Source organism: Spermophilus citellus (assembly GCF_964194105.1).
Source record: "Spermophilus citellus genome assembly, chromosome: 2".
Taxonomy (NCBI): domain Eukaryota; kingdom Metazoa; phylum Chordata; class Mammalia; order Rodentia; family Sciuridae; genus Spermophilus; species Spermophilus citellus.
This window is the reverse complement of record NC_138183.1, coordinates 39342471-39370105: the sequence shown is the minus strand read 5'-3', so window position 1 is coordinate 39370105 and position 27635 is coordinate 39342471. Positions and strand designations below refer to the sequence as shown.

The 27635-nt window shown below is 43.3% G+C and overlaps 2 protein-coding genes across 7 annotated transcripts in view; one reads left to right on the top strand and one right to left on the bottom strand.

Moving 5' to 3' along the window:
* Positions 1-14926, bottom strand: part of AQP7 (aquaporin 7) — a 56725-nt gene extending 41799 nt beyond the window's left edge. For 2 of the 6 annotated variants that reach the window (XM_081272410.1, XM_081272409.1), the window contains exons 1-3: positions 14731-14926; positions 13400-13450; positions 7236-7353 (exon numbers count right to left, since the gene is read on the bottom strand). In XM_081272410.1, the coding sequence (XP_081128536.1) occupies positions 7236-7353; positions 13400-13425 (144 nt within the window). In that variant the 5' untranslated portion in view covers positions 13426-13450; positions 14731-14926. Of the gene's footprint in view, positions 1-7235; positions 7354-13399; positions 13652-13704; positions 13805-14730 lie in introns of those variants that run through there. The other 4 variants (XM_081272406.1, XM_081272405.1, XM_081272408.1 and 1 more) reach the window with 3 other exon arrangements.
* LOC308641466 (transforming protein RhoA-like) lies at positions 3146-5008 on the top strand. Its single transcript, XM_081280170.1, has one exon. It carries the CDS (start codon positions 3360-3362, stop codon positions 3939-3941), a length of 582 nt encoding a protein of 193 aa, XP_081136296.1. The 5' UTR covers positions 3146-3359; the 3' UTR covers positions 3942-5008.
* Positions 14927-27635: the final 12709 nt, after the last annotated feature.

Here is a 27635-nt window from a genome sequence, read left to right as displayed (position 1 = left end):
CAATTCCCAGAACCAAATAACAACAACAACAAAAAAAGGATATCTAGTTATGTGACCACATGCAGCTGTTATGCACTTAAAATGGGACTGTCCAATTGAGATCTGCTCTAAGTGTAAAGCACATGCCAGATTTCAAAGATTTAGTTGGAAGTGGAGAATGTGAATTAGCTTAACGATTTTATGTTGACTACATGTTGGATTTTGGATACATGGGTTAAATATAATAGCATACAACTTATTATCACCTGTTGCTCTTTACTTTTTTAATGTAGCTACTAGAAAATTTTAAAGTATGTGACTCAAATTCTATTTCCCTTGACCAGTTCTGCTCTAAAGCTTAGGAAATAGAAAATCTAAATAATTATGGACATGAGAACTGCAATGAAGCCATGGGTGAATAGGGCCCCAGGAGAAGGGGGGGCACACAGCTGGAGGCTGATTAGAGTCAGCATTTATGGGTGGATGTTAGAAACCTCAGCTGAGCAGGCATTAAAATGGGAGAACAAAGAAAGTGCACCAAGGAGAGATTTTCCCAAGGAGGAGGGCATGGTCAATTTGGTTAGTCATATGCAGCCTCTGGATCACAAGTATGAAGACCTGCCTGGAAAGCACATTCCTTTGGATGGCAATCCAGCAGTCATTAGTAACATGATGAGCACTGTATTATCAGGCCATGGGTGTGGGGGGTTGGGGCAGAAGCCAGGAAAGATTGATAAGTAAGTGGTAAGGCGATAAGGAAGAATTCATTTATTTGAGACAGGGTCTCACTATGTTGCCCAGGCTGGCCTCAAATTCTTGGGCTCAAGGGATCTATCTTTCTGCTGCAGCTTTTAGAGTATCTGGGACTACAGTTGGGCACCACCACGCCCAGCAGAGGTAACTTTTTTGCAGTGCTGGGGATTGGACCCCGGGCCTCACTCATGCTAGACAAGTGCTCCAGCACTGAGCTACAATCCCAGCTGATGAGAATTAAAATGTACCAGTATAGAGACTTCTTTGAGAACTTCTTTGAGAAGTGAGAGTGTATGATAAATGACAGGTTCACAAGATGAAGGGAGAGATGTTTTGTTCTGTTAAGTGGAGAGATTTTGGTATGTTTATGGGTGGGCATGCTGAAGATAGAGGAAAGAAAGAAAAAAGAGCAAAGGGCCTGAGTGGGCTGGAAGAATGGACTGAAGTAGAGGAGTCCTCCAGGAAGGAGGTGACACACCCTAGCTTAGGAGAAATGTGTGGATGCACAGGTAGGTAACAGGTGGTGAGAGGGACAGGAACAAAAGGAGGTAGACACACATACATATCTGGGTTTCCAGGAAACACAGGAAGCTAGCCCAATGATTTTCTCTGTCAACCAGGAGATCAAACTATTTGCTAATTAAAAAAAAAAAAAAAAAAACAGGCAGATGTAGAGCAGTTTCAAGGAAGTCTGAGAAAGTGTGAAATAGCCAGGTATGACAGAGGACAGGCAGTTGAGCATGGCTCACTGGTTCCCTCAGGAATCCAGGAAAGGTGCAGGGGAGCCCAGAGATGGCTGGCTTAAGGCCAGGAGAGGATGCAGCAGGAGAGGACAGGAACTGACAGGAATAGGAGGAGTGAGGCCATGCCAGGCTAGTTGGGGGACCTCCCAGGGGGTGAAGGGACTGAAGCAGGCATGGAGGGTCTGAAGACTGAGGGTCCCTCATTTCTGTTTTCCCCATGTCAACATAATGTTTTTTTAAAAATAATGAATGAGCCAAGCACAGCGGTGCATGCCTATAATCCCAGCAGCTCGGAAGGCTGAGACAGGAGGATCAGAAGTTCAAAGCCAGCCTCAGAAACTTAGTGATGTGCAAAGCAACTTAGCGAGACCCTGTCTCTAAATAAAATATAAACAGGGCTGAGGATGTAGCTCACTGGTTAAGCACCCCTGAGTTCAATCTCTGGCACCAAAAAGAAAAAAAAAAAGAAAAAGAATGAATGAGTGAATTAATCCCACATGATTCTCTGTATCAGAGTTGCCAATTGGCAATACACATACCTAATCCATCCAGCACACAGATTTTGGTTTTAAAAAACAGAAGTTTCAGGTCCTCTTGCAAAATAAGAAGCTGAGGCCATGCTGACCTGTATTCCACCTCCATGGTAACAGCCAGCTGGAGCAGTGGCAGTTACACCCTTACACAGGTCTGCACTCCGTGTCCAAGTCCCTAGCACCCTGAGTTGACATTCTTGGCCCCTGTAGCATATGAGTTTGCAACCCTTGCCCTATTGCTCACATACACAGCTTTGGGTTTCCAGGGCACCGATGGTTCCAGCCTCTCCCCTCTCTGGTAAGTGAATGTAACCCAGCCCATCAAAGTCCCCCCAATAGCCAGGAAGCCAGCTTTGAGGACAATAACCTTAGAGGTTATAGAGTAGAATAGCTCACTTCCCTCATCCTGGCTGCAATAAATGGGACCCAAGGTCACACTAGCCTTTTTTTTTTTTTTTTTTTTTTGGCAAAACCTTTACCCTGGTGATTCACTGAGCTTCCTATCAACTGAAAAAGCCCCCACTTCTTGGCACAGGTCTGGCAACTAAAAATAACAACAATACAATGTCCTGCATGAGCTTAAACCTCACAACGTTCTTTTAAAAGCATTGCTTCCTTTCAATCCTCACAGCAAATCTGTGTAGCAAGTGTTTTTGCTCCCACTGTAGAAAAACTGCAGCCCAGACAGGGGTCTTGGACTACCCAATGCCTGAAAGCAAGGGTCATATCATAGCAGGCGGGGAGTTAACAAGACAGCCTTAGAGAGCCTGTGATCTCTAAACTAAGGGACAGACCATAGAGGTTAAAGGTCAAGATTATGATATTAAACCAGGCATAGTGGTGTGCACCTGAAATCCCAGTGACTTGGGAGGCTGAGGTAGAAGGATTTCAAGTTTGAGGGCAGCCTGGGTAACTGAGTGAGACTCTGTCTCAAATTAGAAAATAAAAAGGGCTCTGGGGGGCTGGGGATGTGGCTCAAGTGGTAGCCCGCTCGCCTGGCATGCGTGCGGCCCGGGTTCGATCCTCAGCACCACATACCAACAAAGATGTTGTGTCCGCCGAGAACTAAAAAATAAATATTAAAAAATTCTCGCTCCCCGCCCTCCCTCCCGCCGCCGCCCGCCCTCCTTCGCTCGCGCTCCCCGCCCGCAGCCAGCCGCCCTCCGTCGGTTCTTTCGTTAGTCCGCGGTCGTCTCCGGAGCTACCCGTCTTCGCCTCAGAGCTTGCGACTCACGGACAGGCCTTCTCAGCGCAAAGAGGCCAGAGTCGGAGTCGGAGTCTGAGCTTTTCATCTGGGAAGTTCAAGGTACTCTCTACAACTTTGGTCACAGGCCGTGCATTTTTGTAAGCTATGGCTGCCATCAGGAAGAAATTGGTGATTGTTGGTGATGGAGCATGTGGCAAGACATGCTTGCTCATAGTTTTCAGCAAGGACCAGTTCCCAGAAGTATATGTGCCCACAGTGTTTGAGAACTATGTGGCAGATATTGAAGTGGATGGAAAGCAGGTAGAGTTGGCTTTGTGGGACACGGCTGGGCAGGAAGATTATGATCGCCTGAGGCCCCTCTCCTACCCAGACACTGATGTTATACTGATGTGTTTCTCCATTGACAGCCCTGATAGTTTAGAAAACACCCCAGAAAAATGGACTCCAGAAGTCAAGCATTTCTGCCCCAATGTACCCATCATCCTGGTTGGGAATAAGAAGGATCTTCGGAATGATGAGCACACAAGGCGGGAGTTAGCCAAGATGAAGCAGGAGCCAGTAAAACCTGAAGAAGGCAGAGATATGGCAAACAGGATTGGCGCCTTTGGGTACATGGAGTGTTCAGCAAAGACCAAAGATGGAGTGAGGGAGGTTTTTGAAATGGCCACGAGAGCTGCTCTGCAAGCCAGTCGTGGGAAGAAAAAATCTGGGTGCCTTGTGTTGTGAAACCTTGCTGCAAGCACAGCCCTTATGCGGTTAATTTTGAAGTGCTGTTTATTAATCTTAGTATATGATTACTGGCCTTTTTCATTTATCTATAATTTACCTAAGATTACAAATCAGAAGTCATCTTGCTACCAGTATTTAGAAGCCAAACCATAATTAATAATGATGTCCAACCTGTCTGACCTGCCAGAGTTCTTCTGACACTGCTCTAACAGCCCTCTCTGTACTCCACCTGACACACCAGGCGCTAATTCAAAGAATTTCTTAACTTCTTGCTTCTTTCTAGAAAGAGAAACGGTAACTTTTGTGAATTAGGCTGTAACTACTTTATAACTAACATGTCCTGCCTATCATCTGTCAGCTGCAAGGAAATCTGGTGAGTCATCACTTTGGAGCTTTACTCCTCAGCCGATTTCATTGGCATAGCTCTGGGGTGGGCATTTAGTTGTTTGAAAGTGTACTCAGCCAGAAAGGCCCAAGTCCATGCAGCTGTGGCAGAGTTACAGTTCTGTTACTCTGTTAGTTACCTTATAGTTACTGTGTAATTAGTGCCACTTAATGTATGTTACCAAAAATAAATATATCTACCCCAGATTAGATGTAGTACTTTTTGTATAATTGGATTTCCTAATACTGATATTTGTCAACCCACAGAAAAGTGTATTGGTTTTTTTAAAAAGAAAGTGTATTTGGAAATAAAGTCAGATGGAAAATTCATTTTTAAAATTCCCGTTTTGTCACTTTCTCTGATAAAAGATGGCCATATCACCCTTTTTTGGCCCCACATTTCCCAGTACCCCTCTCCAGAGCTGGGCAAAGTAAATAGGAATTTGGTTTCATGCCTGAAACAATTAGACACTTGAAGGTGGCATAACCTCTCACCTAGACTGCAGGGTCTGGCTCTTATTCACAATGCTCCTTTCTTCTCACTGTATCCAGGTTCCCTCCCAGAGGAACCACCAGTTCTCATGGGTGGCACTTGGTTTTTCTCTTCTCTCCAGCTGACTAAACTTTTTTTCTGTACCAGTTAATTTTTCCAACTAATAGAATAAAGGCAGTTTTCTAAACTTCAAAAAAAAAAAAAAATTCTGTCTCTGGGGCTGGGGATGTGGCTCAAGCGGTAGCGCGCTCGCCTGGCATGCGTGCGGCCCGGGTTCGATCCTCAGCACCACATACCAACAAAGATGTTGTGTCCGCCGAGAACTAAAAAATAAATATTGAAAATTCTCTCTCTCTCTCTCCTCTCACTCTCTCTTAAAAAAAAATTCTCTCTCCTCTCTCTCTCCTCTCTCTATCTTTTAAAAAAAAAGGGGGGGGGGCTCTGGGTTCAGATGTCAATACCAAAAGAAAAAAATTAATACTAGACTGGGCTAGATTTAATTTTTTGTGAGTATTTTTTATTGGTTCTTCTTAGTTATACATAACAGTAGAATCAATTTTGATAACATTATTTAAGTATAGAATATATCTTACTCTAATTAGGACCCCATTCTTGTGGGTGGGCATGATAATGGGATTCCCTTATGGATTTAATCTTAAAGTATGACTAAACCAATGATTTAGTCTCACAGAGCCTCAGTTTCCCCATCTGTGAAATGGGGCTAACAACAGTACCTACTTCACAGGGTCATTGTGAGGGTTTGGGATGATGCCACATGTAAGGGGTTTAGCATCAGAGTGTTTGGTATGCAGTAAGTGCTCAACAATTATCTAAATAAAAATTTTTTTAAAAAAAGGGAAGGTAGATGTGGGCAAGTATCAAGGCATGCGGGCAGTGCTTGCTTTCCCTAAGGCTCTCCAAAGGGGCACCCTCCTGCCTCTGAGGTTCCAAGGTTTAACAGCCCTCATGGGACTGAAATGTCTTGTCATAAATGAATTACTTTCTCCTGGATCAAGGAGGGACAGGATCCGGCTGCTGTCCTTACAGCTCAGGAGGCAAAGCAGGTAAGGGAGGATGGTGAGAGAATGGGATGCAGGGAAGAAAACGCAGCTGAGAGCACTTGTCATAATAACAAGGACCAACACATATGTATCAACACCTCTGTGCTGAGTGTTGGCACTTGGCCTTCTTCACACAAGTCTGCCACCTTGATGCTAGTGTCCCCATTTTCCAAAAGGAAACTAACATTCTGAGCAGTTTAAATGCTAGAAGATAGCAGAGCCAGAGCACAAATAGCTCCAAAGCCCGTGAAGGCTAGATGCTATATACTTGAAAACTGAGAAGACAAGCTCAAAGCCAGAAGAGACCTGCCCAAGACCTGCTGGTGACTTTGTGGGTTAGAGTAAGAAACCAGGTGTCCAGAGTCCTTCTCACACAGGTTCATTCTCTCTGCACAATTTTACCCAATTTAATGCATTTCCTCTCTTTCCTCCCAGCCCAACTTCTCTGGAGCTCCAGAGCCTTGAATTCAATTTATTACCTCTTGAATTCTCCACTGACATCTCACCTGATCACGTCCAAACCAACCTCACCTCTTCTTGTACTAGCTCCATGCTCCAGAATGGCCCATCAGACATCTGTTGCTTGCAAAGTCTCCTTGATTCCATCTCCTACAATTCTATATATGGGCTTTCTTTGCCATCCCCAACCATGCCACAGCCCTCCTCCTCTTTCTTTTTTTTTTTTTTTTTTTTTTTTGTACCAGGAATTGAACCCAGAGGTGCTCAACTACTGAGCCACTTTATATATACATATATATATTTTAGTCAGAGACAGGGTCTCTCTAACTTGCTTAGGGCCTTAACTCACGATCCTCCTGCCTCAACCTCTGAGCCGCTGGGATTACAGGTATGTGCTGCCATGCCTGGCACAGCCCTCTCTCTATTCCATCTAGATCAGCCTCCTAACTGGCTCCTCTCCCTCCAGCCTAGCCTTTTCTGCTTAGTCTCCACACTGTGCCCAAAAGCTACCTTCTAAAATCCAGATATGGCCATATCACTCCCCTGCTTGATAACCTTCAATGTCTCCCCATTGTCCTCAAAATTAATTTTCAAAGCCTGACATTCAAGGTTTTCAGAAGCCCCCTTACCCTTGGTTTTCCTTTTCCCCACTGCCATCTATGCCCCTTGACTCCCCAGCTCATGGTTTCACCCTATCCTGGTTTATTATGAGCCTTTTCTGTCCCAAAAGGACTTGTTGAGCAAAGCCTTTCACCTACTTTCTTGTGCTTTCTTCTCAGACTCCCAGATCAGAGGCAGAGGAAGTAACAATATGCCTCATGGGATCAGTGCTGGGAAGAGATTTGTGGACTGCCCCTGCTGCACTCCCCCACCCCATGCCCCCCATCCACTCACCATCATGACGTACGTGCTCATGAACTCAGCCAGGAACTCCCGCACCATTTCCTTCTGCAGTGTTGCTTGTATCCTCATTAGCACCGACCAGGAGACCATCTTGAAGTTGCTGTTGGATCTGAAGCAGCGGCCCAAGCCCATGGACGGAAAGGAAAGTCAAGTCCGCCTACTGCCCATCAGCCCTTCAACTCCTGGCTGAGTTAATAGATAACCCTGCAGCTTCTCCATATACGCTTCCTTGTGCCCAGGGCAGCTAGGACAGCTGGGATCAGAGACACCTGAGAGCCACAGGATCATGGAGAGGAACTGGGGCAGATGGCCCAATCAGGCTCCTTCTTCCTTCTTACAGGAAATGGACAAGTGGGAAGGACCCACCAATGTGGCCACTTTGTAGAGGGGGTCATTGGGCAGCAGAAAGTGCAACCTGAAGTGTTGAGGAGCTGCTAGGAGAAGCAGGGTAGGAGAGAGCAGGCTGAAGAGTAGAGCTCAGTTATCCGTCTGCCTAACTGCAGGAGCCAGAACTTGAGGGTCACAGACCAGGATCTGGCAATAGTGAGGCACTTTTCAAACAGCATGGGGTGTGGCAAAATCTGATGCTGGGTTCTATAAACAGCACTGAGGCCTGAAACATGCACCAGCCTCTGCCAAGATGAAGGTGTCAGCAAAATGAACCAGGCTGTATAGCTAGGTCAGCACAAAGAGATATCTGTAAGTGAATGAATGAATGAACAAGAAAGAGGGAGGGAGAAAGGACGGACAGATGGGATAGGATCTTACTTCCTGGTTTATCCTCAGTGCCTAACACAGTGCCAAGCCCATAGAAGATGTATTGGTTGGATCAATGAAAACTGGGGGAACCTGTCTCTTACTCTCAACTAAATCCCAGAGCTAAATACACAGATGGATGAACAGAAAGATGCTGGGCATGGTGAAGCACATCTGTAATTCCAGTGGCTCTGGAGGCTAAGGCAAGAGCATTGCGAGTTCAAATCCAACCTCAGCAACTTAGTGATGACCTAAGCAACTTAGTGAGACCCTGTCTCAAAAATAAAATAATAATAATAAAAGGGCGGGGCTGGGGTTGTGGCTCAGAGGCTGAGCAATGGCCTAGTGTGTGTGAGGCACTGGGATCAATTCTCAGCAAAGCATATAAATAAATAAAAGTCCACTGACAACTAAAAAATATTTTTAAAAATATGTAGTTTTTTAGTTGTAGGTGGACACAATACCTTTATTTTATGCATTTATTTTTATATTGTGCTGAGGATCAAACCCAGAGCCTTACACGTGCCAGGCTAGCACTCTATCACTGAGCCCCAGCCCCAGTCCCCAAAAAATATTTTTAAAAAATAATAATAGGGCTGGGGTTATGGCTCAGTGATAGAGCACTTGCCTAGCACATGTGAGGCACTGGGTTTGATCTTCAGCACCCCATAAAAATAAATGCATAAAATAAAGGTATGGGTCCATCCACAACTAAAAAACATTTTTTTAAATTTTAATATTTATTTTTTTTAGCTTTCGGCAGACACAACATTTTTGTTTGTATGTGGTGCTGAGGATCGAACCCGGGCCGCATGCATGCCAGGCGAGCGTGCTACTGCTTGAGCCACATCCCCAGTCCTAAAAAATATTTTTAAAAAAATAATAATAGGGCTGGGGTTGTGGCTCAGCGGTAGAGTGCTCGCCTAGCATGTGCGAGGCCCTGGGTTCCATCCGCAGCACCACATAAAAATAAACAAATAAAGATATTGTGTCCAACTAAAAAATAAATTTAAAAATAATAATAATAATAATGGGCTGGGGTTGTGGCTCAGTGGCTGAGTGTACACCTAGCACATTCGAGGACCAGGGTTCAATTCTCAACACCACATAAAAATAAATAAAATAAAGGTATCGTGTCCAACCACAACTAAAAAATAAATAATAATAATAATAATAAAAAGGTATCAGGATGTGGCTCAGTGGTTAAGCATCCCTAAGTTCAATGCCTGGCACCAAAGTAAATAAATAAATATTTTTTTTAAAAAAGCCAGGTGCAGAATCATATGATTATCTCAATAGATGCTGAAAAAGCATTCAATACAATACAGCACCTCTTCACGTTCAAAACACTAGAAAAACTGGGAATGGTAGGTTAAAACTTCAACATTTTAAAAGCTATCTATGTTAAGCCCAAGACCAACATCATTCTAAATGGAGAAAAAAATGGAAGCATTTCCTCTAAAAACTGGAACAAGACAGGGATACCCTCTTTCACCACTTCTATTCAACACAGTCCTTGAAATTCTAGCCAGAGCAATCAGATAGACTAAAAAAATTAAAAGGATATACATAGGAAAAGAAGAACTCAAACTAATACTATTTGCCAATGACATGATTCTATGTTTAGAAGGTCCAAAAAAATTCCACCAGAAAACTTCTAGAACCAATCAATGAATTCAGCAAAGTAGCAGGATATAAAATCAATACCCATAAATCAAATGCATTTCTATACAAAAGTGATGAATCCACTGAAAGAGAAATTAGGAAAACTACCCCATTCAAAATAGCTTAAAAAGTATAAAATACTTGGTAATAAATTTTAAAAAGGTGAAAGACCTCTACAATGAAAACTACAGGACACTAAAGAAGGAAATTGAAGAAGACCTTAGAAGATGGAAAGATCTTCCATGCTCTTGGATAGATAGAGTTAATATTGTCAAAATGGACATTATACAGATTTAGTGTAAGACTATTATACATATTTAATGCAATTTCTGTTAAAATCCCAGTGACATTCTTCAAAGAACTTGAAAAAGCAATCATGAAATTCATTTGGAATAATACGAAACCCAGAATAGCCAAAGCAATCCTAAGCAAAAAAAAAAAAAAAAAAAAAGCATCACAATACCAGACCTTAAACTGATACTACAAAGCAATAGTAACAAAAACAGCATGGTATTGGCAACAAAATAGACATGTAGACCAATGGTACTGAATAGAAGACACAGAGACCAACCCACATAAATACAGTTATCTCATATTAGACAAAGGCACCAAAAACATGCATTGGAGAAATGATAAACTCTTAAACAAATGGTGCTGGGAAAACTGGAAATCCATATGTAGCATGCATAAAACTCAACTCAAAGTGGATCAAAGACCTAGGAATTAAACCAGAGACCTTTCACCTAATACAGGAACAGTAGGCCCAAATGTTCATCATGTCAGATTAGGCCCTGACTTTCTTAACAATCCCCTAAAGCTCAAGAAATAAAATCAAGAATCAATAAATGCAAGAAAAAAAATGCGGGGCTGGGGTTGTGGCTCAGTGGTAGCGTGATTGCCTAGCATGTGTGACGCACTGGGTTCGATTCTCAGCACCACATACATATAAATAAGATAAAGGTCCATCAACAACTAAAAAAATATTTTAAAAAGAGAATCAATAAATGGGATGCATTCAAACTAAAAAGCTTCTTCTCAGCAAAAGAAACAATCATTGAGGTGAAGAAAGAGCCTATAGTATGGGAGCAAATTTTTACCACATGTACAACAGATAGAGCACTAATCTCCAGGATATACAAATAACTCAAAAGACTTACTACCAAAAAAAAAAAAAAAAAAGGAAAAAGGAAAAAAGAAACAGCCCATCAATAAATGGCCTAAGGAACTGAACAGACACTTCTCAGAAGAAGATATACAAACGAACCACAAATATATGAAAAAGTGTTCAACATCTTTAGTAATTAGAGAAATGCAAATCAAAACTACTCTAGGATTTCATTTCACCTCAATCAGAATGGCAGTTATCAAGAATACAAGCAATAATAAATAAGAGTTGGAGAGGATGTGGGGAAAAAGGTACGCTCATACATTGCTGGTGGGACTGCAAATTGTTGCAACCGCTTTGAACAGCAGTGTGGAGATTCCTCAGAAAACTTGGAATAGAACCACCATTTTACCCAACTATCCCACTCCTTGATTTATTCCCAAAGGACTTAAAATCAGCATACTATAGTGACATAGCAATACCAATGTTTATAGCAACTGAATTCACAATAGCTAAACTGTGGAACCAACCTAGATGCCCATCAGTAGATGAATGGATAAAGAAATGGTGGTATATATACACAATGGAATATTACTCAGCAATAAAAGAGAATAAAATTGTGACATTTGCAGGTAAATAGATAAAGTTGGAGAATATTACGCTAAGTGAAGTAAGCCAATCCTAAAAACTAAAGGCCGAATGTTTTCTCTGATTAGTGGATGCTGATCTATGATGGGGTGGGGGTAAAAAATTGAAGAAATTTGAATTGGGCAAAGGGGAGGGTGAGGAGGGGTTGTGGAGATAGGAAAGATGGTGGAATGAAATGGACATTATTACCCTAGGTACATGTATGATTGGACAAATGGTGCATCCAGAGAACTGAAATATTGTGTTCCATTTGTATACAAGGAATTAAAATGCTTCTGCTGTCATGTACAACTAAGTAGAACAAATAATAATAAAAAGCCAGGTGCAGTAGTGCACATGCGTTGGAGAAATGATAGCCAGGATGCTGTCCAGCAGCTCAGGATGCTGAAGAGGATCACAAGTTCAAAGCCAGCCTCAGCAACTTAGCAATGCCCTGAGCAACTCAGTAAGATCTTGTCTCTAAATACAAAATAAAAAGGCTAGGGATGGCTCAGTGCTTATGTGCCCTTGGGTTCAATCCTCAGTACCAAAAAAAAAAAAAAAAATTAAGTGAATTTCAGGTCCCAATGACTGTGAGGGGGAGGACTAAACTAGGAAAAGACTGGAAAGGACTGGAGAGGAGAGAGATGCTGGGGTATGGAGGATAAAGAGGAAGAAGAGGGCAGGTGGTGATTACATTGGCTGTGAGGAAGTAGGGTGGTAGTAAAATCAATGGTGGGAGGCATACACATTCTAGATATTTCTAGATATGACTAGATGTGAGGGAAATGTCAAGGATGTGTCCTTGACTTTTGGCTTGAGCAACTGAGAAGGGAACACCTGACTGAGCTGAGGTCACAGGCAGAGGAACAGACTCAGAGGGAGTGAAGGAGGCTGTTTTCAACTAGGATCTGGGTTGTCTGTAAGACACCAACAGGTCTTTGGTGTCTAAAGCCCAGGAGGAAGATGTGGGCTGGACACAGCAATCTCATCGGGACAGGAGGGAGGAACATTCATTCTCTCAATCTAAGAGCACACAAATGGCAAATTTGCTCTTGTGGAGCTGACAGCAATGAAATAAACAAGTGCATTCATGGGTTAGAAAGTAGTAGAACCCATGGGGGAACTGGGGTAAGGAAAGGGGGAGCTGGTAGGCGTGGAGTGTGATTGTAAGTGGAGTAGGCAGAGTAAGCTTCATTGAGAAGATGGACTTTTTTTCTTTTTTTTAAGAAGTGTTGGGCTGGGGATGTGGCTCAAGTGGTAGCGCGCTCGCCTGGCATGCATGTGGCCCGGGTTCGATCCTCAGCACCACATACAAACAAAGATGTTGTGTCCGCCGAAAACTAAAAAATAAATATTAAAATTAAAAAAAAAAAGAAGTGTCTTTTTTTTTTAACCTTTATTTTTATGCTGTGCTGAGGATCGAACCCAATGCCTCTCTCACGTGAGCCACAATCCCAGCCCCAAGAAGATGGCCTTTGACTAGACATGAGGGAGGGGAAGGAAGGCACCAAGTAGATAACTGTGGGAGAGCACTTCAGGCAGAGGGATGAGTCACAGAAGGACTCTGAGCTGCCTGCAGAAAGCCAAGGTTGTGTGTGGCTACAGGAGGGACAGTGAGGCGGGGGTGGGGATCCGCAGAGAGCTAAAGGGGATTAGATTGTGCAAAAACTCTGGCTCTTGTTCCATCCCAAGGGGCCAAGAAATGGGAAGTTCAGTTCAGCTGAGGGGGGCAGTCAGAACACACTGACCAACCCTTGAACCCTTTGTCTCTCTGAGCCCCTCACCCCAGGGCCCAGCCTGGGCTTAGCTGTGCTGTGAGGACATGAGAGACAGGCAGAAGACACACTTCTCTCATCCATGGGCTTCGAGGGAAGCAGGAAGGATGGGGACTAGGGGAGCAGCTGCCAGAAGGGAGAAGCTGAGGACAGGACCGGGGGACACTAAGGTGTGCCTGGAGGAGGACAGGAGGCTGAGATGGGGAATGAGGTGGGGTACTTACCGCCTCTGCCCATCTACTTGAGCCATATCTTGTCCTTCAGATTTGTAGATGCTGTGAAGCCAAAGAGAGGTCACTGGGCTGTGGGATGCAGAACGCCGTCCCACATTCCCATCAGACTCAGTACCACAGGGGAGAAGTCACTGGGCAGCTAGCTCCTGCTAGTGCCACCCCCTCAACTCAGCCAAATTGGCATGACTGGGTGTGCCTCAGCCAATAGCAAGAGGCCCTGGAGTCCCCACCCCTCTACCCATGCTGGCCTCAGGACCCCTGACTTCTGGGCCAGGCCCTTCAGAGGTCCTCCTGACCTTCCCAAGTCTGCAACACACTCAGTTTTGGACAGTGCAAGGTCTGCAGCCTCCCCTCAGTGACTCCAGCCTCTCATAACAGATATCATGCCTTTAATCTAACCTCAAGCTCACTTGTTGATGATTTAAACTGTGACTTTTCAGGACCTCTTCCCTACACTCATGCACACAGGATGTGGCCCTGAAAACTCATTTAGCCCATGCCTCCACCTCAGAACAAAGACTAACCCCACACACACATTTCCTCAAACATCCCCACCCCGCCATTCCTATTTCTCTCTCTCTCTCTCTCTCTCTCTCTTTCTCTCTCTCTCTCTCTCTCTCCCCCCTCCCCGCACCCAGGGATTGAACCCAGGGGTGCTTAACCACAAAACCACATTCCCAGCCCTTTTTTATATTTTATTAGAGACCAGGGTGTCATTGAGTTGCTGAGGCTGGGTTTGAACTCACTATACTTCTGCCTCAGCCTCCCAAAATACTGGGATTACAGGCATGTGCCACCGTGCCCAGCATGACATCACTCTCTAAACTAATCTCCTCTGACTGCAGCACAAATTCATAATCCTCAACTCTGAAGGCAGAAACTCTCCAGCACCAAGGGAGGGGGACCCCAGGGAGAAGATGCTTCTGCAAGCTAACAGTTGGCCTGTCCGTGACCTGCCTCCCTTTTGCCTTGGTCCAGGGTAAAACCTCTACAGCTCTCTTCTCCTCCCACCCCTGTGCTCTACTGACTTCCCAGCCCAATGCATTCTCTCATTCTGTTCCACCAAGCTGCTCTGGTCGTCCCAGAAGTCAACTAACAGGTAAGGAAACTGTGGCCCAGAGAGAGGGTGCTATGTGCTCATATCACACAGCAACACAGGACTGAACCAGAACAGAAAGCCAAGCCTTCAACTCCCCCAGTTGGTGCTTGTTTCACAGTCAATCCTTCAGCTACCTCCTCTCCACATGATTCCCCCATGGCCCTTCCAGGATTTCACCTTGAGGAGACCACCCTGCCCCAGTCCTGCCTGAATCCCCACTCACTCTGCTGAAGTGCCTTAGGTGTCTCAGCCTTTATCTTGGGGGCTTCTCAGTTAAAGTAGGTCTCAGTCTTGTTCCTCCATTACTGTCGGCACAGTCTGCACCCCCAGTTGGAGCTCAACTATCTCTTTGTCTCTAGTCCAGAGCCCGCCCCTCAGCCCTTCCCAGAGCAGCCTCAAGTGCTGCTCCTGCCCCTCCAGGGGAGAGGTCAGTAGGACAGGGGTTTGGCCACTTGAGCCAAGTCCAGACGCACTGCCCAAAATAGCATTCCTCCGCCTGCCAATGGCACCCTGGAAAGTAAGTTCTGAGGCAGCCCTTGTGAAGTCAGTTGTGGAACTCCAGGTAGGCACTTTTCTCCTCTCAGTCCCAAGGGAAAGAACGATCCTCTAAGCCAGATGTTGGGCCTGTCTTCAGGACCAGAGCCTAAAGTAGCTCTTCCAGGGTCCCAAACCTGGCAAAAGGCTACAGAGGCTCCTAGGCCGCCAGCTACAGAATAAGGACTGGAGGTAGAAATTTCTGGAGATCAGTAGTCAACTGGGGGCGGAGTGGGGGAATAGATTCTGAGTCCGTCCTCAGGGAGTCTTTGACCTGAAGTAGGGAAGGGGACTCAGGAACTGTCCTCAAGGGCCCCAATCTGAAGGGAAGGACACAAAGCAATATTTTCAGGGAAACCCCATTCCAGATGGGAGGGGGAACCCAGGCCTAGTCCCCTAGGGGCCCCCTGTCTGAGGCCAAGAGGGGGAAACCTAGGCCCTGTCATTAGGAAAATGCTTCCCTTAGGAAAGTCAATGAAGGCCTCATGAAGGAGCAAAGCTGGACCGTGAGGGATCGAGCTCAGGGCTGTAGAAGCTCAGTGACCAAGATGGGGTCAGGATGGAGCCTGGAGACAAGCTGCAGTCTGAGAGGTTGGGGTTTTTTGTTTGTTGTTTTGTTTGTTTGTTTGTTTGTTGGCTGTACTAGAGATTGAGCCCAAGGCTTCTCACTCGCTAGGCAAGCACTCTACCACTGAGCAACACCCTCAAACCTTTTTATTTTTTGGTACCAGCACGGCCACCCTCAACCCTTTTAAATTTTTTTTAAAAAATTTTGAGACATGGTCTTGCTAAGTCACTAGGCTGGCTTCAAACTTCCAATCCTTTTGCTTCAGACTCCAGAGTACCTGTCCTACCACACTTAGCTCCAAGAGATCTTTTAGAGTCAAATCTTGGCTGGGTCTGGAAGGACAAGGTGGCAGCTGGGGATTTAAGCAGATGATACAGTGATAAGACATAAGGAAGATGTTGCTGGTCTGCAGACCATAAGGACACCTGCCAATGGAGTGGTGGACAATAAGCAGTAAGTCCAGGGAGCTTCTGAGGTCAGCAGCCCCCGGGGTATAGAGTTCAGTTATCCAAAATCCAATCTATGTATGAAACTTTCCTCTAGAGGGTGACAAAGACCAGGCCAGGTCTGGAACCTGCATAGCCTCAGTCGCTTCCCGATACACCCATCCCAACATGCCCAGCAGGTGGCAGCAGAGCAGGGGAGGGGGAGGCTGCAGTACCAGGGTTCCTGAAGTCAGAAGCCCTCCTTTAGGAACTAGCTTCCACTGCAGCCCCAGAAGTCTAAGGTTGTGCCCTAAGTAAAATCAGGATGCTAGGTTTCTTCCTTCAGGGAGGAAGAGATGTGCCTGGAAGAGGGGGAGACCTGCCTTTATTCCTTTCCTGTGAATATTATCAGGGTAAGGGAGGAGATAAGGTCAAAAGTGAGATGGGATCTCAGGTAAGGCCAGAGCTTGGGCAGAATTAGATGGGAGTGAATTAGGAGCTATTTTGGAGTTGGGCCCTGGGGCAAATTTTATGGGGCTGGATGCTTTAGAGGTAGTGAAGACAGTCCCTTCCCTCTCTGTGCTACAATATGACCCACCACTCTGATGCCTTGCACACTGACCTGGGTTTTTTGAGTCCAAGCTGAACATCAAATTCACTGTATAACCAACCCTGTTTCACTCCTTGCTTCAGGTTTCTGTTCCCCAATCCACAAAACAGGGTTGGAGTATATGAGGCTGCTCCCACTCAGCTATTTTTGGCATGCAGAGAGCACCCAGGAAAAGGTTTGTGAAGGCAACAACAGATGATTAACTAAAAAACTAAATTGGTGGAAATGATACATTGGTTGAAAATTAATCAGTAATATTGATGCAGCACGGGAATTTTTTTTGCAAACTTTAGTGTGTCCTTAAGCATTTGGTCCCTCTTTTAGCAAAATTGTTTAGTTTTCTAATTTTAATTTTGTCTGCCATGCAGGCGATTGCTAGTAAAATGTTGGAAATCACCCAGTGCTCATCAACTACTCACTTATTACCATACTAAAAGTTTTACAATGTAAACTGGTGATTGGGAATATTAATGTTCATCTAACCTAAAATTTAAATATATATGAAGATGGGCTGGGGATGGCTCAGTGGTAGAATGTTTTTTTAGCTTGTGACAGGCCATGAGTTCAATCCCCAGCATCCCCCCCAAAATTATTATTATTTTTGGTTGTTGTTCCAGGGATTGAACCCACTAGTGCTTAACCACTAGCTACATCCCTTGCCTTTTTATTTTTTTAAATTTTGAGACAGCATCTCACTAAGATCCTTAGGGCCTCGTCAAGTTGCTAAGGCTGGCTTTGACTTGCAATCCTCCTGTCTCAGCTTCCTAGGATTATAGGCATGTGCCACCATGTTGGCTCTAATCTTTCTCTATATGTGCACATATATAAATCTCCTACCTACTGTGTCAATAATGAGTAGAATGATAATAAGATTTTGTAAAGTACTTTTTTATTATTTTATTTTTTAAAAAATTTGTTCTACTTAGTTTTACATGACAGCAGAATGCATTTCAATTCCTTGTACACAAATGGAGTGCAAAATTTCAATTCTCTAGTTATACACAGTGTAGAGACGCACCATTCATGCAATCACATGTACCTAGGGTAATGATGTCCATCTTATTCCACCATCTTTCCTACCCCTTCACCCCTCCCCTTTTGCCCAATCCAAAGATCCTCCATTCATACCATGCCCCACCTCACCCCCATCATAGATAGGCATCCACTAATCAGATAAAATATTCGACCTTTCGTTTTTGGGGGGATTGGCTTACTTCACTTAGCATAATATTCTCCAACTCCATCCATTTACCTGCAAATACCACAATTTTATTTTCTTTTTTAAAAATTTTTATTAGTTATTGATGGACTTTTATTTATTTATTTGTTTATATGTGGTGCTAAGATTTGAACCCATTGTGTATATATACCAAAGTTTCCCTATCCATTCATCTACTGAAGGGCATCTAGGTTGGTTCCATAATTTAGCTATTGTGAATTGTGCTGCTATAAACAATGATGTGGCTGTTTCCCTGTAGTATGCTGTTTTTAAGTCCTTTGGGTATAAACCGAGGAGTGAGATAGCTGGGTCAAATGGTGGTTCCATTCCCAGTTTTCCAAGGTTTCTCCATACTGATTTCCAGATTGGCTGCACCAATTTGCAGTCCCACCAGCATGTGGGAAAATGTGTCTTTCCCCCACATTTTCGCCAACACTTATTGTTGTTTGTATTCTTAATAGCTAACATTCTGACTGGGGTGAAATGAAATCCTAGAGTAGTTTTGATTTGCATTTCTCTAATTGCTAGAGATGTTGAACATTTTTTCTTATGTTTTTTGATTGATTGTATATCCTTTTCTTTTTTTTTTCAGAAAGAGAGAGAGAATTTTTTAATATTTATTTTTTAGTTTTCGGCAGTCACAACATCTTTGTTTGTATGTGGTACTGAGGATCGAACCTGGGCCGCATGCATGCCAGGCAAGCGTGCTACCACTTGAGCCACATCCCCAGCCCCGTATATCCTTTTCCAAGAAGTGTCTGTTAAGTTCCTTCGCCCATTTATGGATTGGGTTATTTGTTTTCTCGGTGTTAATGTTTTTGAATGCTTTAAATATCCTAGAGATTAGTGTCTCCAACACTTATTAATGCTTGTATTCTTTTTTTAATGTCATTTTTTTAATGAGAGAGAGAGAAATTTTTAATATTTATTTTTTTAATTTCCGGTGGACACAACATCTTTCTATTTGTATGTGGTGCTGAGGAACGAACCCAGCGCCCCGCACATGCCAGGTGAGTGCGTTACTGCTTGAGCCACATCTCCAGCCCAATGCTTGTATTCTTGATAACTGCCATTCTGACTGTGGTGAGATGAAATCTTAGAGTAGTTTTGATTTGCATTTCTCTAATTACTAAAGATGTTGAACACTTTTTCATACATTTGTTGGTTACTTGTATATCTTCTGAGAAGTGTCTGTTCAGTTCCTTAGGCTATTTATTAATGGGTTGTTTTTTGGGGTTTTGTTGGTATTAAGTCTTTTGAGTTCTTTGTCTATCCTGGAGATATACAAAGAACTTTATCTGATGATCTATACAAATGCTCTATCTGATGTGCATATGGTAAAAATTTGCCCCCATACTATAAGCTTTTTCTTCACCTCAATGACTATTTCTTTTGCTAAGAAGAAGCTTTTTAGTTTGAATACATCCCATTTATTGATTCTTGATTTTATTTCTTGAGTTTTAGGAGACTTGTTAAGGAAGTCAGGGCCTAATCTGACATGATGAACATTTGGGTCAACTTTTCTTCTATTAGGCACAGAGTCTCTGGTCTAATTTTTAGGTCTTTGATCCACTTTGAGTAGAGTTTTATGCATGGTGAGAGATAGAGGTTTAATTTCATTTTGCTACATATGGATTTCCAGTTTTCCCAGCACCATTTGTTGAAGAGGCTATCATTTCTCCAATGTATATTTTTGGTACCTTTGTCTAGTATGAGATAACTGTATTTATGTGGGTTGGTCTCTGTGTCTTCTATCCAGTACCATTGGTCTACATGTCTATTTTGTTGCCAATACCATGCTGTTTTTGTTACTATTGCTCTGTAGTATAGTTTAAGGTCTGGTATTGTGATGTCTCCTGCTTTGCTTTTTTTGTTGTTGTTGTTTAGGATTGCTTTGGCTATTCTGGGTTTCTTATTATTCCAAATGAATTTCATGATTGCTTTTTTAAGTTCTATTGGGCCGGGCACAGTGGCTCATGTCTGTAATCCTAGCAGCTCAGGAGGCTGAGGCAGGAGGATCGAGAGTTCAATGCCAGCCTCAGCAAAAGCAAGACACTGAGCAACTCAAAGAGACCCTGTCTCTAAATAAAATATAAAATAGGGCTGGGGATGTGACTTAGTGGCCAAATGCTCCTGAGTTCAATCCTCGGTACTCAGAGGAAAAAAAAAAGAATGCCATTGGGATTTTAATAGAAATTGCATTAAATCTGCATAACAGTTTTGGTAGTATGGCCATTTTGACAATATTAACTCTGCCTATCCAAGAGCATGGGAGATCTTTCCATCTTCTAAGGTCTTCTTCAATTTCCTTCTTTAGTGTCCTATAGTTTTCATTGTAGAGGTCTTTCACCTTTTGTTGTTGTTGTTGTTGTTGTTGTTAGATATATTCCCAAGTATCTTATACTTTTTAAGCTATTTTGAATTGGGTAGTTTTCCTATTTTCTCTTTCAGTGAATTCATCACTTATGTATAGGAATGCATTTGATTTATGGGTATTGTTTTTATAATATAATTATAATTAATATAATCCTGCTACTCTGCTGAATTCATTGGTTGGTTCTAGAAGTTTTCTGGTGGAATTTTTTGGATCTTCTAAATATAGAATCATGTCATTGGCAAATAGTAATAGTTTGAGTTCTTCTTTTCCTATGTGTGTATCCCTTTAATTTCTTTTGTTTGTCTGATTGCTCTGGCTAAAGTACTTTTTTCATTCAAAGGTTTGTTGAGACTCTTTCCATGCCAGAAGGTCCACCTTCACCTGATACATGTGGCTGTCCAGCATTCCACCTGATGGATCTTTCATAATGTAGAAACTCTCTACTGATCGGCATTTAGATTGTCTCCATTTTTTTTTTGTTTTTTTTTTTTGTTTTGTTTTATATATATATGTGTTGTAGGTGGACACAGTACCTTTTTTTTAAAGAGAGAGAGAGAGAGAGAGAGAATTTTTTAATATTTATTTTTTAGTTCTCGGCGGACACAACATCTTTTTTTGTATGTGGTGCTGAGGATTGAACCCGGGCCGCACGCATGCCAGGCAAGCGTGCTACCGCTTGAGCCACATCCCCAGCCCCCAGGTTTTTTTTATTAGAGCTTTATAGTTATATATAGTAGTTGGGTTTATCCCAATAAATCCATTCATGCATGGAATTTGATTTTAGTTCACATCCCGCCCTCCCCAATATTGTCTCCTGTTTTAAAATGTATTCAACTGTTCTCTGTTGTGAACATCATGGGGCAGACACAGCTGGCTAACACCCAATCAGGAATGAAAATACAAACAGAAATTTTTAAAAATCAGGATGAACAAATAAAAATGACTGAAGATTCTTAAAACTTCTCTGAACTTCCTCCCCAAAGGCTCCCCAAGTGTTGACATATTAAAAAAAAAAAACTAATATTTCATCAGGCATGGTGGTGCTCATCTGTAATCCCAGCAACTCTGAAGGCTAAGGCAAGAGGATTCCAAGGCCAGCCTCAGAGATTTAGAGACCCTCATCAACTTAGGAAGACCCTGTCTCAAAATAAAAAATAAAAGGACTGAGAATGCCTCTCAATGGTAGAGCACCCCTGGGATCAATCCCTGGTACCAAAAACAAAACAACAAAATTCTAGTTTCAACTAATTATTTAATTAAGCCAACATATAATTTGATTAACATATAAACTTCTTTCCACCAAACTGTGTAGTTTTTCATATTCTTTTGAGCCATGTAACTCTTTGTATAAGCCTATGGTATAAACAATGGATTAAAGAGTCGCTCTGGCAGAAGGGAAAGGGATGGGGTGGGTCTCTAGGTTCTGTGGAATCACCTGAAGCCATGAAGACTCTCAGACTGCTCCAAAAATGAAAGAACTTAAACCTCACCCAGTAAGTTTCCACCTCCAAAATAATTTTTCAGGTAAACAACTTCAAAGCAAGGTGGCAACTTTCCCAAGATCACCCACAAACTAGAACATCCAGACCAGGTCTCTGCCTGTCCCTGGGCCAGGAGGCCAGGGGTCCCAGAGAGGGAACTGGGGGCAAGGATGCTAAGCTGGAGAGGGGTGGTAGTTCTTTAACCCTTTAACCCACCAACTGCCAGACTGCAACCCCCTTCCACCAACCTTGCCAGCTGGATCCTTCTCAGAGTCATATATAGGCCTCCAGGACAGAACAGAAACTAATGCAGACAGGATCAGACATGGCCACTTGCCCAAGGGCAATAATATTTTAAGTCCAGGAACCAGAATTTAAACCCAGCCCTGCTCCACTCGAAAGCCCATGTCAAGCTGTGTGTGGTGGCACATGCCTGTGACCCCAGCTGCTTAGGACGCTGAAGCAGGAGGATCACATTCAAGGTCAGCCTGGGCAACTTAGTGAAACCCTGTCTCAAAAACATAATAAAATAAATCCCGTGTCAAGCTGCTTAACTTGGTGTCAGAAAGCAGAGAGAGAGAGTTCAGGCCTTTCACTTTCTAGTATCAGCTGGAGCTACCAGGGAAGAATACCTGGAGTAGGTTGTCAGCACAGAAACAGCTGGGGAGAGAACACAGAAGGTATTTGCCTGTGAGAAAAGGATTTGTGACTTTTTGTATGTCTACGTGTATTTATGTGAATGGACAAGTGTGTGTTGTGTGTATATGTCTGTGTTTTGATATGGGAAAGCTTCTCTGTGGACACACACATACACACACACACACACACACACACACACACGTGTGCACACATGTGCACACGTGAGCAAGCACTCATTCTTCTGGGTTAATATTTTCCTCCCTGCGTCAGCAAGGCCCCGGTCAGCAGGCAGCTAGCTGCAGGAACGTGCCGTATCTGATCTGGTCAGGGACTATGGGCTTGAAACAGGGGGTTTGGGGTGGGCAGGGAGCCCATCTCAGCTCTCCCAAGGCAAGCTACATTCTCTCTATTCTTCTGCTCAGCCTGAGAAAGGAAGCAGGCCCGGAGGCCCCATTATTCCCAGTGTGGTGTGACTGATAACGCCCCACTCGCTGGAGGCTCCCCAGTGAAGAAACCTCTTTGCCTCCCTCCAGATGGGTATCCTAAGATACCCCCTCTAGCCCACTCATCTTTGTCCAAATTATGAAGCCTTTTCATACATAGCTGTCTCTTTGAAGACAGGCAGGGAGCAGCGACCCCAGGAAATGCTAACAGTGAGCCCCCCTTCAATAAGAAAGCAGCTCTGAAATGACCATGCGAACCAGTGGAAAGATGGGACTCCATCAACAGCTTTCCAGGAACACAGCGATTGCACCAAGGGCCTGCACACAAGTCTGTGTGGGCAGCATCTGGGGCAGAGACACCTTCGGGCACTAAGCCTCAGCTAGGAAGCGTTGGTGGAACATGGGGACCCCAGGCAGGGTAGGGCCTTCCCTGTTCCTGGGCCTCTCCCTGTGTCCCTGGAGGGAACCCCCACACCCTTACTGGTCCCTCAGGTGTAGGCTGGGCTGACTGGGTTTGGCAAGCAGACACTGTCTCTTGGCACAGCCCCAAATCCAGAGTGACTCAAACCCAGGTATCCTGGCTTCTAGCCCAGCTTGAGGATGCCCCAATGCATCTCAACCAAAGAGTCAAGGATGGCGTGTGGAGGAGGGGGACGATCACCACGGCGGGGGTCATTCCCCACAACACAGATGGCTTTATGAGATATAGTCAAATGACAGTGTGCAAAAATATCAAAGCCCCAGTCTGTTTTACTTAACAAGGAAAACAGCGACTTACATGCTGCAAGTAAAATCCTCTGAAGATAAGAGGCCATCGTGTTCCTGTTGGTTCATCATGCTTACACACCAAAACCAAAAATGTTTTTCACAGTTCAAAGCACTGTGGACAGAATGAAAATCAACACCTATACTTAATAATGATCTCATTTAATCAAGTAAATGGAAAACTATGTTCAATCATCCAGAATACCTTCATCTACATTGATGTCTGTGTGTTAATATCTTCTAATGCCAAATTGTTCAAACCCTCTGGTTTAAGTAAACTCTTTTCATCTTCGTTGGCTGTTTGGGAGGCCACAGTAATAGGAGTAGGAAAAAGCAGGTTTCCCATCAAGTTCCTGCTGAGCTACAGATCTTGAGGGCTCAAAGCCTTTTTCCTCTTCTGTAACATTTCTCTTTTTCTTTGATGTGATGATCAGGTAAATTGGCCATCTTAATTGTACATTTCAGTGATGGTCAGGGTATTAACACTGTTGCACAACCAACCTCTACAACCCATTTTCATTTTGCACAAATTCCAGGGAAAAAAAAACTTGCAAAAAATTTGCAAAATGAAAATTCTATACCCATTAAATAATTCCCACCTCCCCCTTACCCCCAGGCCCTGACAACTACCATTCTGCTTTCTATGAATCTTTCACCCTAGATATGGTGTATAAGTGGAATCATACGGTATTTGTCTCTTTATGTCTGCCATTTTTTAATATTTAATTTTTAGTTGTAGTTGGACACAATACCTTTATTTTATTTATTTATTTATATTTGGTGCTGAGGATTGAATCCAGGGCCTTGAACGTGCTAGGCAAGCACTGTACCACTGAGCCACAACCCCAGCCCCGAGTCTGCCATTGTTTTTAGATATTTTTTGCTTATTTACTCACAGGTGTCTATCTAAAGCAGGAAGCACTGTTGTATGTCTTTATTTATTTGAGGTGCTAGGGGTCAAATCCAGGGCTTCTTGCATGCCAGGCATACACTGTACCACTGAGTCACATCCCCTAGCCCTGTCTGCCTAATTTCGCTTATCATGATGTCCTCAAGGTTCATCTTTTTTTTTTTTTTTTTTACTACCAGGGATAGAACTGAGAGGTGCTTAACCACTAAGCCACATCCCCAGCCCTTTTTAAATTTTTTTTTTATTTTGAGACAAGGTCTCACTAAGACTGGTTTTAAACTTGCAATCCTCCTGCTCAGTTTCCTGAGCCACTGGGATTACAGGTATGTGCCAATGCACCTGAACTCCTCTCCAACTTGAAGTCTTCTATGCATCCCTCCCCATGATACACAGGACAAGCTATTGCCTGCTCTGTGTGGTCTGCAGTCTCAGCTGGTTTTATGCCTTTACAGTGGTTACCTCCCCAATCTACCTGAAGAACTCTTAGCAATCTGGCAACTCAAGTACCCTGTGAACACCAGTGCCTCCTGTCTTCCAGGGCACCCAGTCTGCACCTTGGCCACAGCATGTTCTTCCCTTTAGATGGATCTTCCTGTCTGCCTTCCCACCAAGGCTATGGGGACAAGCACCACATGCTTGTACTTGAGAACCTCAGAACTCGGACACTGAACTAGTATTGGGAGAATAGGGGAATAAATCACTGCTTGTGGGTGTGATGGTAGAGGATTCTAGTTAAATGGTATGATTGTAGTTGACATTATGATCAGATGGAATAGCAGGAAGGAAACATGATGGTGAATGAATTTAGAAGAGAATCAGTGAGGCACTGGGTGTGGTGAGGCATGCCTGTAATCCCAGCAACTCGGGAGGCTGTAGCAGGAGGATCACAAGTACAAGACTAACCTCAGCAATTTAGGCAGACCCTGCCTCAAAATAAAATTTTAAAAGATCTGGGGATGTAGTTCAATGGTAGAGTTCCCCTGGGTTCAATTCCGCACCAATATAAAAACAAACAAGGGAAAGTAAGGGTTAGGGGAGAAACCTCTCCTGAAACAGTCTACAACTTGCTCAACTCTACAGTGATGGTCTAAGTGTCTCCATTGCCCTGTTCTATACCCAGGAGGACATCCAAAGAATTGTTCCCACCATCTGTGCCCATTCCCAACTGGTGCTTCTGGATAGGTACAAGAGCTCAGCACTCATCTTCCTGCCCCACTGAAGAAGGTACCAGTGTCTGTCTGATGTCCACAACTCTGAACCTTCCTTATCCCTGATACTGGACATCTTAGAGCAGGCTTGCCCGGGCAGGAGAGATGAGGATGGAAAACAGGAAGATTTGACTGACCTCAGAGAAAGTGTGAAGAGAATTGGGAGTAGGCAGTGAATCAGAGATGCCCCCAGTTTAAAGCAGCCCATTCACAATATCCTCAAAAAAAAATAAAATACCTGGGAATCAACCTAACAAAAGAGGTGAAAGATTTATACAATGAAAACTACAGAACCCTAAAGAGAGAAATAGAAGAAGATCTTAGAAGATGGAAAAATATACCCTGTTCATGGATAGGCAGAACTAACATCATCAAAATGGCGATATTACCAAAAGTTCTCTATAGGTTCAATGCAATGCCAATCAAAATCCCACGGCATTTCTTGTAGAAATAGATAAAGCAATCATGAAATTCATATGGAAAAATAAAAGACCCAGAATAGCAAAAGCAATTCTAAGCAGAAAGTGTGAATCAGGAGGTGTAGTGATACCAGATTTCAAACTGTACTACAAAGCAATAGTAACAAAGACAGCATGGTACTGGTACCAAAACAGGTGGGTGGACCAATGGTATAGAATAGAGGACACAGAAACCAATCCACAAAATTACAACTATCTTATATTTGATAAAGGGGCTAAAAGCATGCAATGGTGGAAGGATAGCATCTTCAACAAATGGTGCTGGGAAAACTGGAAATCTATATGCAACAAAATGAAACTGAATCCCCTCCTCTCGCCATGCACAAAAGTCAACTCAAAATGGATCAAGGACCTTGATATCAAATCAGAGACTATGCGTCTGATAGAAGAAAAGTTTGGCTCTGATCTACATATTGTGGGGTCGGGCTCCAAATTCCTTAATAGGACACCCATAGCACAAGAGTTAATAACAAGAATCAACAAATGGGACTTACTTAAACTAAAAAGTTTTTTCTCAGCAAGAGAAACAATAAGAGAGGTAAACAGGGAGCCTACATCATGGGAACAAATTTTTATTCCTCACACTTCAGATAGAGCCCTAATATCCAGAGTATACAAAGAACTCAAAAAATTAAACAATAAGATAACAAATAATCCAATCAACAAATGGGCCAAGGACCTGAACAGACACTTCTCAGAGGAGGACATACAATCAATCAACAAGTACATGAAAAAATGCTCACCATCTCTAGCAGTCAGGGAAATGCAAATCAAAACCACCCTAAGATACCATCTCACTCCAGTAAGATTGGCAGCCATTTTGAAGTCAAACAACAACAAGTGCTGGTGAGGATGTGGGGAAAAGGGTACTCTTGTACATTGCTGGTGGGACTGCAAATTGGTGCGGCCAATATGGAAAGCAGTATGGAGATTCCTGGGAAAGTTGGGAATGGAACCACCATTTGACCCAGCTATTGTCCTTCTCGGACTATTCCCTGAAGACCTTAAAAGAGCGTATTACAGGGATACTGCTACATTGATGTTCATAGCAGCACAATTCACAATAGCTAGACTGTGGAACCAACCCCGATGCCCCTCAACAGATGAATGGATAAAAAAAATGTGGCATTTATACACAATGGAGTACTACGCAGCACTAAGAAATGACAAAATCATGGAATTTGCAGGGAAACGGATGGCATTAGAGCAGATTATGCTAAGTGAAGCTAGCCAATCCCTAAAAAACAAATGCCAAATGTCTTCTTTGATATAATGAGAGCAACTAAGAACAGAGCAGGGAGGAAGAGCATGAGGAAAAGATTAACCTTAAACAGAGTCATGAGATAGGAGGAAAAGGGAGAGAAAAGGGAAATTGCATGGAAATGGAAGGAGACCCTCATTGTTATACAAAATTACATATAAGAGGTTGTAAGGGGAATGGGGAAAAATAAGGAGAGAAATGAATTACAG